This window comes from Ovis canadensis, chromosome 2 (genome assembly GCF_042477335.2).
Source record: "Ovis canadensis isolate MfBH-ARS-UI-01 breed Bighorn chromosome 2, ARS-UI_OviCan_v2, whole genome shotgun sequence".
Taxonomy (NCBI): domain Eukaryota; kingdom Metazoa; phylum Chordata; class Mammalia; order Artiodactyla; family Bovidae; genus Ovis; species Ovis canadensis.
Window position 1 is genome coordinate 119,015,514 of NC_091246.1, and position 12,613 is coordinate 119,028,126.

At 40.8% G+C, this 12,613-nt stretch overlaps 1 protein-coding gene and 1 non-coding gene across 8 annotated transcripts in view; both read right to left on the reverse strand.

Moving 5' to 3' along the window:
• Nucleotides 1–12,613, reverse strand: part of HERC2 (HECT and RLD domain containing E3 ubiquitin protein ligase 2) — a 243,505-nt gene that overhangs the window by 158,131 nt on the left and 72,761 nt on the right. For 6 of the 7 annotated variants that reach the window (XM_069576811.1, XM_069576809.1, XM_069576807.1 and 3 more), the window contains 2 exons: nucleotides 9,402–9,630; nucleotides 9,172–9,296 (listed from right to left, as the gene is read on the reverse strand). In XM_069576811.1, the coding sequence (XP_069432912.1) occupies nucleotides 9,172–9,296; nucleotides 9,402–9,630 (354 nt within the window). The remainder of the gene's footprint in view (nucleotides 1–9,171; nucleotides 9,297–9,401; nucleotides 9,631–12,613) is intronic. The other variant, XM_069576810.1, reaches the window with a different exon arrangement.
• TRNAY-GUA (transfer RNA tyrosine (anticodon GUA)) lies at nucleotides 7,335–7,406 on the reverse strand. The gene has a single exon. It is a non-coding gene; the product is annotated as a tRNA-Tyr (tRNA).

Sequence of the window (12,613 nt, forward strand, 5' to 3'; positions counted from 1 at the left end):
TTTTAATATGCTGTCTAGGTTGTCATAGCTTTTCTTCCAAAGAGAAAGTGTCTTTCAATTTCATGGCTGCAGTCACCATTTGCAGTGATTTTGGAGTCCAAGAAAGTACAGTCTGTCACTGTTTCCATTGTTTCCCATCTATTTGCCATGAACTGATGGGACTGGATGCCATGATCTTGAATTTCTGAATGCTGAGTTTTAAGCCAGCTTTTCCACTCTCCTCTTTTACTTTCATCAAGAGGCTCTTTAGTTCCTCTTTGCTTTCTTCCATAAGGGTGATGTCATCTGAATCTTTGAGGTTATTGATATTTCTCCTGGCAATCTTGATTTCAGCTTGTGCTTCATCCAGCCCAGCATTTTGCATGATGTACTGTGCACAGAAGTTAAATAAGCAGGGTTAACAATATGCAGCCTTGACGTACTCCTTTCCCAACTTGGAACCAGTGTATTGTTCCACATCGGATCTCACTGTTGCTTCTTTTCATTTTTTAATTGAAGGATAATTGCTTTACAGAATTTTGTTCTTTTCTGTTAACTGTTGCTTCTTGACCTGCATACAGATTCCTCAGAATGCGGGTAAGGTGGTCTGATATTCCCATCTCTTTAAGAATTTTCCACAGTTTGTTGTGATCCACATAGACAAAGGCTTTAGGCAGTGAATGAAGCACAAGTAGATGTTTTCCTGGAACATCTTGTTTTTTCTATAATCCAACGAATGTTGGCAACTTCATCTCTGGTTCCTCTGCCTTTTCTAAATCCAGATTGAACAGCTGAAAGTTCTCAGTTCATGTACTGTTGAAGACTACCTTGGAGAATTTTGAGCATTACTTTTCTAGCATATGAGATAAGTGCAATTGTGTGGGAGTTTGAACATTCTTTAGCACTGCCTTTCGTTGGGAATGAAATGAAAAGTGACCTTTTCCAGTCCTGTGGCCACTGCTGAGTTTTCCCAATTTGTTGGCATATTGAGTATAATACTTCAACAGATCATCATTTAGGATTTGAAATAGCTCAGCTGGAATTCCAACACCTCCACTAGCTTTGTCCTAGTGATGCTTCCTTAGGCCCACTTCACTTCGCATTCCAGGATGTATGGCTCTAGGCGAGTGATCACACCATCATGATTATCTGGGTCATTAAGATCTTTTTTGGATAGTTTGTGTATGTATTCTTGCCACCTCTTCTTAATATCTTCTGCTTCTGCTAGGTCCATACTGTTTCTCTCCTTTATTGTGCCCATGTTTGCATGAACTGTTCCCTTGGTATCTCTAATTTTCTTGAAGAGATCTCTAGTCTTTCCCATTCTACTGTTTTCTTCTATTTTTTCTGCATTGATCACTCAGAAAGGCTTTCTTATCTCTCCTTGCTATTCTTTGGAACTCTGTATTCAGATGGGTATGTTTCCTTTTCTCCTTTGCCTTTTGCTTCTCTTCTTTTCTCAGCTATTTGTAAGGCCTCTACTTTGCTTTTCTTCAATTATTTTTCTTGGGGATGGCTTTGTTCACCACCTCCTGTACAATGTTATGAACCTCCGTCCATAGTTCTTCAGGGACTCTCTCTATCAGATCTAATCCTTTGAGTCTATCTGTCACTTCCCCTGTATAATTGTAAGGGATTTGATTTAGGTCATACCTGAAAGGTATAGTGGTTTTCCCTACTTTTTCCAATCTAAGTCTGAATTTTACAATAAGAAGTTCATGATCTGAGCCACAGTCAGCTCGCAGTTTTGTTGTTGCTGACTGTATAGAGCTTCTCCATCTTCCACTACAAAGAATGTAATCAATCTGATCTTGGTGTTGACCCTCTAGTGATGTCCATGTGTTGAGTAATCGCTTGTGTTGTTGGAAGAGGGTGTTTGCTATGACCACTCTGTTCTCTTGGCAAAACTCTGTCAGCCTCCGCCCTGCTTCATTCCGTACTCCAAGGCCACACATGCCAGTTACTCCAGATATCTCCTGAAGTCCTACTTTTGCATTCCAATCCTCTATGATGAAAAGGACATCATTTTTTGGTGTTAGTTCTAGAAGGTCATGTAGGTCATCATAGAATCGTTCAACTTCATCTTCTTCAGCATTACTAGTCAGGTCATTGACTTGGATTACTGTGATGTTGAATGGTTTGCTTGGAAATGAACAGAGATCAGTCTTTCATTTTCGAGACTGCACCCAAAAACTGCATTTCGGACTCTTGTTGACTACAAGGGCTACTCCATTTCTTCTAAGGGATTCTTGCCCACAGTAGTAAATATAATGGTCATCTGAGTTAAATTCACCCATTCCAGTTCATTTTAGTTCGCTGATTCCTAAAATGCTGATGTTCATTCTTGCCATCTCCTGTTTGACCTCTTCCAATCTAACTTGACTCATGGACCTAACATTCCAGGTTCCTGTGCAATATTGTTCTTTACAGCATCAAACTTTACTTCCATCACCAGTCACAGCCACCACTTGGCTCTGTTTTCTTTTTGGCTCCATCTCTTCATTCCTTTTGGAGTTATTTCTCTACTCTTCTCCAGCAGCAGATTAGACACGTACTGACCTGGGAAGTTCATCTTTCACTGTCATATTTTGTTGCCCTTTCATACTGTTTATGGGGTTCTCAAGGCAAGAATACTGAAGTAGTTTCCTATTCCCTTCTCCAGAGGACCATGGTTTATGGACCCATCCAGTGGACCCATACATCTTGGGTGGCCCTAGACAGCATGGCTCTTAAGTTTCATTAGATTAGACAAGCTTGTGATCCATGTGATCAGTTTGGTTGAAAGTGAAAGTGAAGCCATTCAGTCATGTCCAACTCTTTGCGACCCTGTGGACTGTGGCCTACCACGCTTCCCCATCCACGGGATTTTGCAGGCAAGAGTACTGGAGTGGGTTGCCATTTCCTTCTCCAAAGGATCTTCCTGGCCCAGGGATTGAACCCAGGTCTCCTGAATTGTAGGCAGACGCTTTACCATCTGAGCCACCAGAAATCAGTTTGGTTAGATTCCTGCAACTGTGGTTCTCATTCTGTCTGACCTCTGAAGGATATGGATAAAAGGCTTTTGGAAGCATCCTGATGGGAGGGGCTGGCTGGCTAGCTCTGATGGGTGGGGCCATGCTCAGTTCAGTTCAGTTCAGTGTCCGACTCTTTGCGACCCCATGAATCGCAGCACACCAGGCCTCCCTGTCCATCACCAACTCCCAGAGTTCATTCAGATTCACATCCATCGAGTCAGTGATGCCATTCAGCCATCTCATCCTCGGTCGTCCCCTTCTCCTCCTGCCCCCAATCCCTCCCAGCATCAGAGTCTTTTCCAATGAGTCAACTCTTCGCATGAGGTGGCCAAAGTACTGGAGTTTCAGCTTTACCATCATTCCTTCCAAAGAAATACCAGGGCTGATCTCCTTCAGAATGGACTGGTTGGATCTCCTTGCAGTCCAAGGGACTCTCAAGAGTCTTCTCCAACACCACAGTTCAAAAGCATCAATTCTTCAGCACTCAGCCTTCTTCACAGTCCAACTCTCACATCCATACATGACCACAGGAAAAACCACAGCCTTGACTAGACGGACCTTAGTCGGCAAAGTAATGTCTCTGCTTTTGAATATACTATCTAGCCCTACGTTGGTCATAGCTTTTCTTCCAAGGAGTAACCCTCTTTTAATTTCATGGCTGCAGTCACCATCTGCAGTGATTTTGGAGCCCAAAAAAATAAAGTCTGACACTGTTTCCACCGTTTCCCCATCTACTTCCCATGAAGCGATGGGACCGGATGCCATGATCTTCGTTTTCTGAATGGTGAGCTTTAAGCCAACTTTTTCACTCTCCTCTTTCACTTTCATCAAGAGCCTTTTTAGTTCCTCTTCACTTTCTGCCATAAGGGTGGTGCCATCTGCATATCTGAGTTTATTGATATTTCTATCGGCAATCTTGATTCCAGCTTGTGTTTCTTCCAGTCCAGCGTTTCTCATGATGTACTCTGCATGTAAGTTAAATAAGCAGGGTGATGATATACAGCCTTGACGTACTCCTTTTCCGATTTGGAACCAGTCTATTGTTCCATGTCCAGTTCTAACTGTTGCTTCCTGACCTGCATACAGATTTCTCAAGAGGCAGATCAGGTGGTCAATTCATTTTTCTGTTGATGGGTGGGGCTGTGTTCCTTCCCTGTAGTTTGGCCTGAGGCCAAAACATGGTATGAGTAATGGCGGCCTCCTTCAAAAGGAATTATGCTAGTATGCTGCAGCTCCCAGGACTGTTGTATTCAGTGCGCCTTACTCTTTGGTAAGACTGTTACAGGCAAGTCTGGCTCAGTCTCTGGTGGGGACACTGCTCCTTTCTCCTGGGTCCTGGTGTACAAGGTTTTGTTTGTGCCCTCTCCAAGAGCCTGTTTTCCCAGTCCTATGTAAGTTCTGTAATCAAGTCCCCTGGCCTCCAAAGTTAAATTCCTTCGGGTTCTCAGTCCCTTTGCCGGAATCCCAGGTTGGGAAATCTGTTGTGGGCCCCTGAACTGTTGTAACAGTGCCAGAATGTCTTTGGTGTAATCGTTCTCCAGTTTGTGGGTCATCTGCTCGGTGGCTCTATGATGAGGCTAATGGCGACCTCCTCCAAGAGGACTTATGCTACACGCCATGCCTCCCAGGTCTGCTGCAGCCAGAGCCCCTGTCCCCACGGCAGGCCACTGCTGACCCAGGCCTCCACAAGAGACACTCCAACAATCAAAGGCAGGTCTGGCTGTCTCTGTGGGGTTCCTGGGTCCTGGTGTGCACAAAGTTTTGTCTGAGCCCTCCAAATATGTCTAGCCGGTATGGGGTTTGATTCTAAACGCAACTCCACCCTTCCTACCGTCTTGTTGGGCCTTCTCCTTTGCTGTTGGATGTGCGGTATCTTTTTCTGGTGGGATCCAACAGTCTTCTGTTAATGGTTGTTCAGCAGTGAGCTGCAATTTTGGAGGTCCTGCAGAAGATGAATACACATCCTTCTACTCTGCCATCTTTACCATCTTTTTCCTAACTATCGTTCTTAAAACCAATAACTTGTAATCTTTAAGAATGTAATTAAAAATTACTTATAGTAATGTTGTTGTTCAGTTGCTAAGTCATGTCCAACTCTTTCCAACCCATGGACTGCAGCATACCACGCTTCCCTGTCCATCACTATTTCCCAGAGTTTGTTCAAATTCATGTCCATTGAGTTGGTGATGCCATCAATCATCTCATCCTCTGCCGCTCCCTTCTCCTTTTGCCTTCAATCTTTTCCAGCAAGTGAATGTTTTCCAATGAGTTGCCTCTTCACATCTGGTAGCTGAAGTACTGGAGCTTCAATTTCAGCATCAAAGCTTCCAATTAATATTCAAGGTTGATTTACTTTAGGACTGACTAGCTTGATCTCCCTTGCAGTCCAAGGGACTCTCCAGATTCTTCTCCAACACCACAATTCAAAAGCATCACTTTGGTGTTCAGCCTTCTTTACGATACAACTCTCATATCTGTACATAACTACCAGAAAAATCCATAGCTTTGACTAGACAGACCTTTGTTAGCAAAGGGATGTTTCTGCTTTTTAATATACTATCTAGGTTTGTCATAGCTTTCCTTCCAAAGAGCAAGTGTCTTTTTCTTTCATGGTTGCAGTCATTGTTCGCAGTGACTTTGGAATCCAAGAAAAAAAGAATCTGTCACTGCTTCCACTCCTTCCCCATCTACTTGCCATGAGGTGATAGGACTGGATGCCATGATCTTCGTTTTTTGAAGGCTGAGTTTCAAGCCAGCTTTTTCACTCTGACCTTTTACCCTCATCAAGAGGGTCTTTAGTTTCTCTTCACTTTCTGCCATTCAAGTGGTTTTATCTGCATATCTGAAGTTGTTGATATTTCTCCTGGCAATCTTGATTCCAGCTTGTGCTTCATCCAGCCCGGCATTTCGCATGATGTACTCTGCATATAAGTTAAATAAGCAGGGTGACAATATACAGCCTTGATGTTACTCCTTTCCAAATTTGGAACCAGTCCATTGTCCCTATCTGTTGCTTCTTGATAAAGGTTCTTGATAACCTTCTGCATAAAGGTTTCTGAGGAGACAGGTAAGGTGGTCTGGTATTCCCACCTCTTTAAGAATTTTCCAGTTTGTTGTGATCTATACAAAGGCTTTCTCATAGTCAATGAAACAGAAGCAGATTTGGGGCGGGGGGGGATTTCCTTGCTTTTCCTGTGATCCGATCAATGTTGGCAATTTGCTGTCTGGTTCCTCTGCCTTTTCTAAACCCAGCTAGTACATCTGGAAGTTCTCAGTTCACATACTGTTGAAGCCTCACTTGAAGAATTTTGAGCATAACTGTACTAACATGTGAAATGAGCACAACCATACGGTAGTCTGAACATTCTTTGGCACTGTCCTTCTTTGGAAGTAGAATTAATATTTATAGTAGTAAAAATATCTAAAACCTAAATGGTCAACAATAAAGAAATTGTTTTTAAAAAAGGAAATGTTAGTCCTTTTCCTTACAACAGACTTCCCCAAAGCCAACAGAACAAATGGACACAGCAGAAGGGTGTTCAATATAGATGACATGGCAACCTGATGAGTGAGAAAGATACAAGCCACTAAGACCAATTCTAACATTATAATTACTACTAATATTTGCATTTTTGAAAGCCTGGAAGACTATACACAAAAAAGTATTAACAATGATTATTCCCATATGATGAGGTTTTTTATTTATGCCTTTCTGTAGCTTCAAAGTATTTCTGTCTTAAAACAAATGGCCTTTGGCTATTTTTTTATGAACCTTAATTATTATCTAGGGATCACCATCTGTATACTCTATAGCCTCTCTTCCCCTCCCAAGGTTCCACTCTCCAGCAGGAAGCACAAAATAAACATATGCTTACTAAATTAACAGGCTCTAAAAACACTGCTTGAGTCTAGTCCACATATCATAGCTCCCATCAGGTGAGCTGTTACACTGAGCCACAGGAGACTCAGGAAGAGAAGGAAGCAGCCTAGAATCAACAAACTGCCACTCACTAGCCATGACACTTTAGCACCACTATTAACTTCTGTGGTACTTCTGTGTCCATGCCTACAAAATGAAATTTTAAGACAACTTTTTCCACTAGTGAAAAAAAATCACATTTTCTGGCACTACAAGAAAAATTTAAACAGAAAAATTTTCTCTGTCCTATGGCCTTTCTCTCCTCGCTGTACATGATGTATTCATATTTGTAAAAGTGAAGTCACTCAGCCATGTGCAAATCTTTGCAACCCCATGGACTGTAGCTTACCAGGCTCCTATGTCCATGGGATTTTCCAGGCAAGTGTACTGGAATGGGTTGCCATTTCCTTCTCCAGGGGATTTTCCCAGCCCAGGGATCGAACCTGGGTCTCCTGCATTACAGGCAGACACTTTACCGTCTGAGCCACCAGGGAAGCCCCTGTGTATTCACATTATGCATGGACTAAACCTCCTCATCAGCAGATATACCTGCTCAACCAAAGAGAAACATTCTACCAGGATCAACAAGTAATGCCTCCTACTTGATTTTCTAAGAGGCCATGGGGAGGCTTAGATCTGGACTGTGTAAACTGTCAATAATAACATCATTTAATGTACAGCCCTCTATCTCAAAAAACTTATATAACTGTGCCTTGACTTGTAATGGGTGTGATAGTTCTCAGAAATTTCTGAGAGGCTGTTCCTGGGGTATAATCCTATATTTGGCTTGAATAAAATTTTCTATCCCTTTTTTAAATCCACTGATTTCTTTTGTCGACATCAACATGGCTGACAAAGTTAAAAGAGAAAATGAAAGTAAAGTACACAGCACAGCATCTGAGGGAGAAAAGGCACACAATGCATCATACTTGCTACTAACATCATTATATGTTTGACTGCTTTTAATTTTTTTCAATTTAAGCAAAGTAGGTATATTTTCAAAACATTTTTAATACACTCACATCATCCAATTTTATCAGTGCAAGTTTTTAAATTCAAAACTATTATGACAACGAGAGCAAAAAAAGTAGCCATGAATGACAAATATACACATGCAAATACAAACTAACACCCCACCCTACTCCCAGAATAGCTATGGTCTTTAAAAAAAGACTGACATGCCTCATGTTAATGAAGTTAAGAAAGGGCTAGAACTCACATACTGGCTGCTTAAATGTGCAATAAATGGCACAATCACATTGGGAAATTGTATACACTCACCCTAGGATCCAGCAAATTCTAATTCACAGTATTTACCCAAAAGAAAAAACAAGTGTTCACTACAGGACTTCTATACAGCATGATCACAGCAGCTTTAATAATCAAAAATCATTATATGTCTACCAACAAGAGAATGGATACATCAATAGTGCCATAATCACACAAGGAAGCACTTCTCAATAGCAAAAATTAATAATACATCCAACGTATCTGAATCTAAAACTCATTATCAAGGCAAAATAAAGCTAACACAAGTCAGTACATATTGTATGATATCATTTATGTGAAAATCAAAACTGGCAAAAAAAACTTTTTTCTAATTTTTACTTATTTACTGATTTAGCGTTGGCTGCACTGGTCTTTGTTGCTGTACACGTGCTTTCTCTAGTTGCGACAGGCAGGAGCTACGCTCCAGTTGCAGTATGTGGGCTTCTGAGTGCAGTGGCTTCTTTTGTTACGCAGTGCACCAACTTTTGCAGTTATGCCACTCTGGGCTCAGTAGTTGGGGTGCCCAGTTTTAGTTATTCCTCTGCATGTGGAATCTTCCTGGACCAGGGATTGAACTCAGGTCCCCTGCACTGGCAGGCAGATTCTGAACCACTGGAAGTCCCTTAGCCAATAAAGTCCCCCAAACTGGACAACATCTTCTGAGAAAGGCAGGAAAGTATGCTAACTTCACATGCAAAGGGGCACAAAGGCACTTTCTGGGATGATGGCAATGATTTATATTATGATTGGGGTACCTGTCAAATTCACTTATGAATAGACACAAAGTGGGCATATTTTATTATACTCAGTAACTCAGTTCTTTTAAACTACTTGTAATTTTTAATTACAGAAATATTTGGATGTTACTCAAAGTCTTATGTTTCAAAGTTTCAATTCTGGCAAAGTTTCAATCTCAGCTCACTGGTAAGTAAAATCACTTCCATCAGCTTTTACACACACGTGCACACACACATATTCCTAGGACCATACCTGGATTTCTGCAGTAATGGCTGCATTTAAGGCTGATTCTAAGCCTCCATCAGCCATTAAGCTGCCCACGAGAAGATCAATCATGAATCGACGACCTGGACTTATGTTAACTTCGTTACCTGAAACTGGAAAAGGACAAGTGTTTTCGCCAGTGTGTGGTAAGCACCATCCCCTGCCAGCACTCCTCCTGTGCCAGCCCCACACCACCCCTGTTCCTGGCCCAAGCCCACCTGCACAGGGTAGGAGGGCAGAGAGTGCCCGTGCCCGTTCCTCAGCAGTAGGCAGCAGCACTGACCACCCACTCTGCAACACAGCCTGGGCGGCCGCCTGCACAGTGCTCAACACGCCCGCACTGCTGGCCAGGGCCACCACGGTCTGCTTCAGGCTGTTGAGGAGGACGCTGCCCAGACCTAAACCAAGGAATTCTGGGTCAACCTGGTGACTAATGGCAGCATGCAACTGAAAGGAGAAAAACAATTTTTACTTAGAAGCCCTTAAAAATGAATGCTTTTCAAATTTTTATTAAAGATGAAATAATACCTCAAATTGAGTTTTATTCAAATACTAAAGGAAAAACTTCCAGTATAGGTATTTTTTTAACTAGACTAAAAAATGTTTATCCTAGTAATTGAGAATCTGAGGTAAAGTATTTCATAAGAGGAATTTTTTAAACCTAACTATAAGTACATATACAGAAAAGCTCAATATCAACAAACTTGTTAAACCCTGTGGAAACAGCACCTCTACCCCACTCTCAAGCACCCGTACCATAGAAATATGGACAATAATACAGTCGAAAAAGTATTAGAAGAGTAGATAGTCAAGCTGAGGGTATATAAGGACATGCCTCAAGAGCCAAACCAGGACTCACACAGACACATACACAACAGGAGCCAAGGGGTTCTGGGGTCTGAGAGCACACCAAAGCCTTTTAAGACACAGGACGCCCACTGAACAGGAGCTGCTTGTCAATCAGCCAGGACCTGGGGGGCAACATACTACACACACAAAGCTTTGGGCACAGAGAACTCACAGGAAATCAAAGACTCAGCCTGCCTTACAAGCAGATGTGAAATCAAATTTATACCAATCATCTAGGTATGGATATCACAAGTCAAGAATTGAACACCAAACTCATCTAGAGCCGGAGGAACTCAATGGAACCTCACAGACAAGTGTAAAACTGCCCTCTGAGGACATGTCCAAAGCTAAGAATAAATCCTAGACATAATGTATTAAAATCACAAAACAAAGGCAAAAATCCAACAGGTTACCAAAGGGAAAGACAAATTAGCTACAAAGAAACAACAACTGTACCAGTAATGATTTCTCACTGGCAATAATAAAGGTCAGAAGACAGTAGAAAATCTTCCAAGTGCTGATAAAACAACCTAAAAAATTAAGCCTCATTAAATTATCTCAAGAGATGTTGAAGCTAATAAAGTTTTTCAGACTTTATAACTCACAGACCTTAATGAAGAAACTTACTGAAGGAGATATCCAGGAGAGAGGTGATATAAGTAATAATGGCAAAACAAACTGATTTAAAAAAAAAAAAAAAGGACTAGGACTATACATATCAGAGTTAAGTATGATCTCTCAAAATTATAATAATTAATTGAAGGAAAGTTTAAAGATAATTATATTTCACAAATTCTAGGAGCTATTTCCTTTCATGTTTTAACAACCCTAAAATCAGAATATATCTTATATACTACAATTGGGAGTGTTCTTCTATTAGCTGCACACACACACACAAAGAGTCCCTGGAGTCAATGTAACAGACTACCAAATAATTCAAATACTAATGGTGGAAAGAGACGTTAGGTTTAAGGCATCCTATAACCCCTATATTTTTCAGGAAGAGAAATACTGATTAACTTAACATGTTGGGAAATTCACAAATAGTTTAATTTTTCTATAATATGAGTAATGGCCAGAAATCAAAATTTCAAAACTTAGGAACAATTAAAGGGATCTGAAAGGAAAAATTCTCAGAAACTTGATCAAAATATAATAAAATGATGAACAAACTTACACAAAACATCAGTAATCACAAATATAAAAGATTCAATCCACATATTGAAATAAATACTCTCAAACTGAATTCTTTTTACAAATTAAGCTATGTGAGTTAATTTTTTTAAAAGACACAACTAAAAGACCTTGAAAGACAAAACAAAGCAATGGGAAAACACAGCATTAGGCACATATGCACTAAGTGGAGCCAAGCCTAGGACCTGTACAAGGTCTTTCTCCACAGCACTGACAAAAGCAACAGTGTCACTAAAGACCATGGGAAGCAACAGGAAACAGGGCAGACCCCTGACAAGCACACCACCCCACAGGTGTGCTTGTAAGTGAGCTTCCATAAAATACTTCTGCGGAAGGGAGGCAATTTCTAAACTTCTGCTAATTCCATGTTGTAATTAAAAGTTCATTCACTTTCCTGCTTTTTGAAAGCCAAGACAAAAAGGGGAAAGAACAAAAAGGGTGACATGATGGGTCACATAGAAACCCTCACATTATAAAGGAGGAAAATTATTTTGCTCAGAAATATTGTTCTCTTGACATTAAGTCATAGGTATTTTATTACAAAGAAAAACATAGTGATCAAAGATTTTAGTTACAGTTTTACTTTCTAACATACACACCAAGGAAACCAGAATTGAAAGAGACACGTGTACCCCAATGTTCATCGCAGCACTGTTTATAATAGCCAGGACATGGAAGCAACCTAGATGTCCATCTGCAGCTGAATGGATAAGAAAGCTGTGGTACATACACACAATGGAATATTACTCAGCCATTAAAAAAAATATATTTGAATCAGTTTTAATGAGGCGGATGAGACTGGAGCCTATTATACAGAGTGAAGTAAGCCAGAAAGAAAAACACCAATACAGTATACTAACGCATATATATGGAATTTAGAAAGATGGTAACAATAACCCTGTATGCGAGACAGCAAAAGAGACACAGATGTATAAAACAGTCTTTTGGACTCTGTGGGAGAGGGAGAGGGTGGGATGATTTGGGAGAATGGCATTGAAACATGTATAATATCATATAAGAAACAAATTGCCAGTCTAGATTCGATGCAGGGTTCAGGACGCTTGGAGCTGGTGCACTGGGATGACCCGGAGGGATTGGGGGGGGGGGGGGTAGGGCATGGTGTTTGGGATTGGGAACACGTGTACACTCGTGGCGGATTCATGTTGATGTGTGGCAAAACCAATACAATATTGTAAAGTAAAAATAATAATAATAATAATAATAAAAAGGAAAGGAAAAAATTTTGTAGCTTTTTTTAATTTATGTTTTTATTGAAGGATAATTGCTTTATAGAATTTTGCTGTTTTCTGCGGACCTCAACATGAATCAGCCACAGGTATACACATATCGCCTTCCTTTTGAAACTCCCTCCCATCTCTGGCCCCAT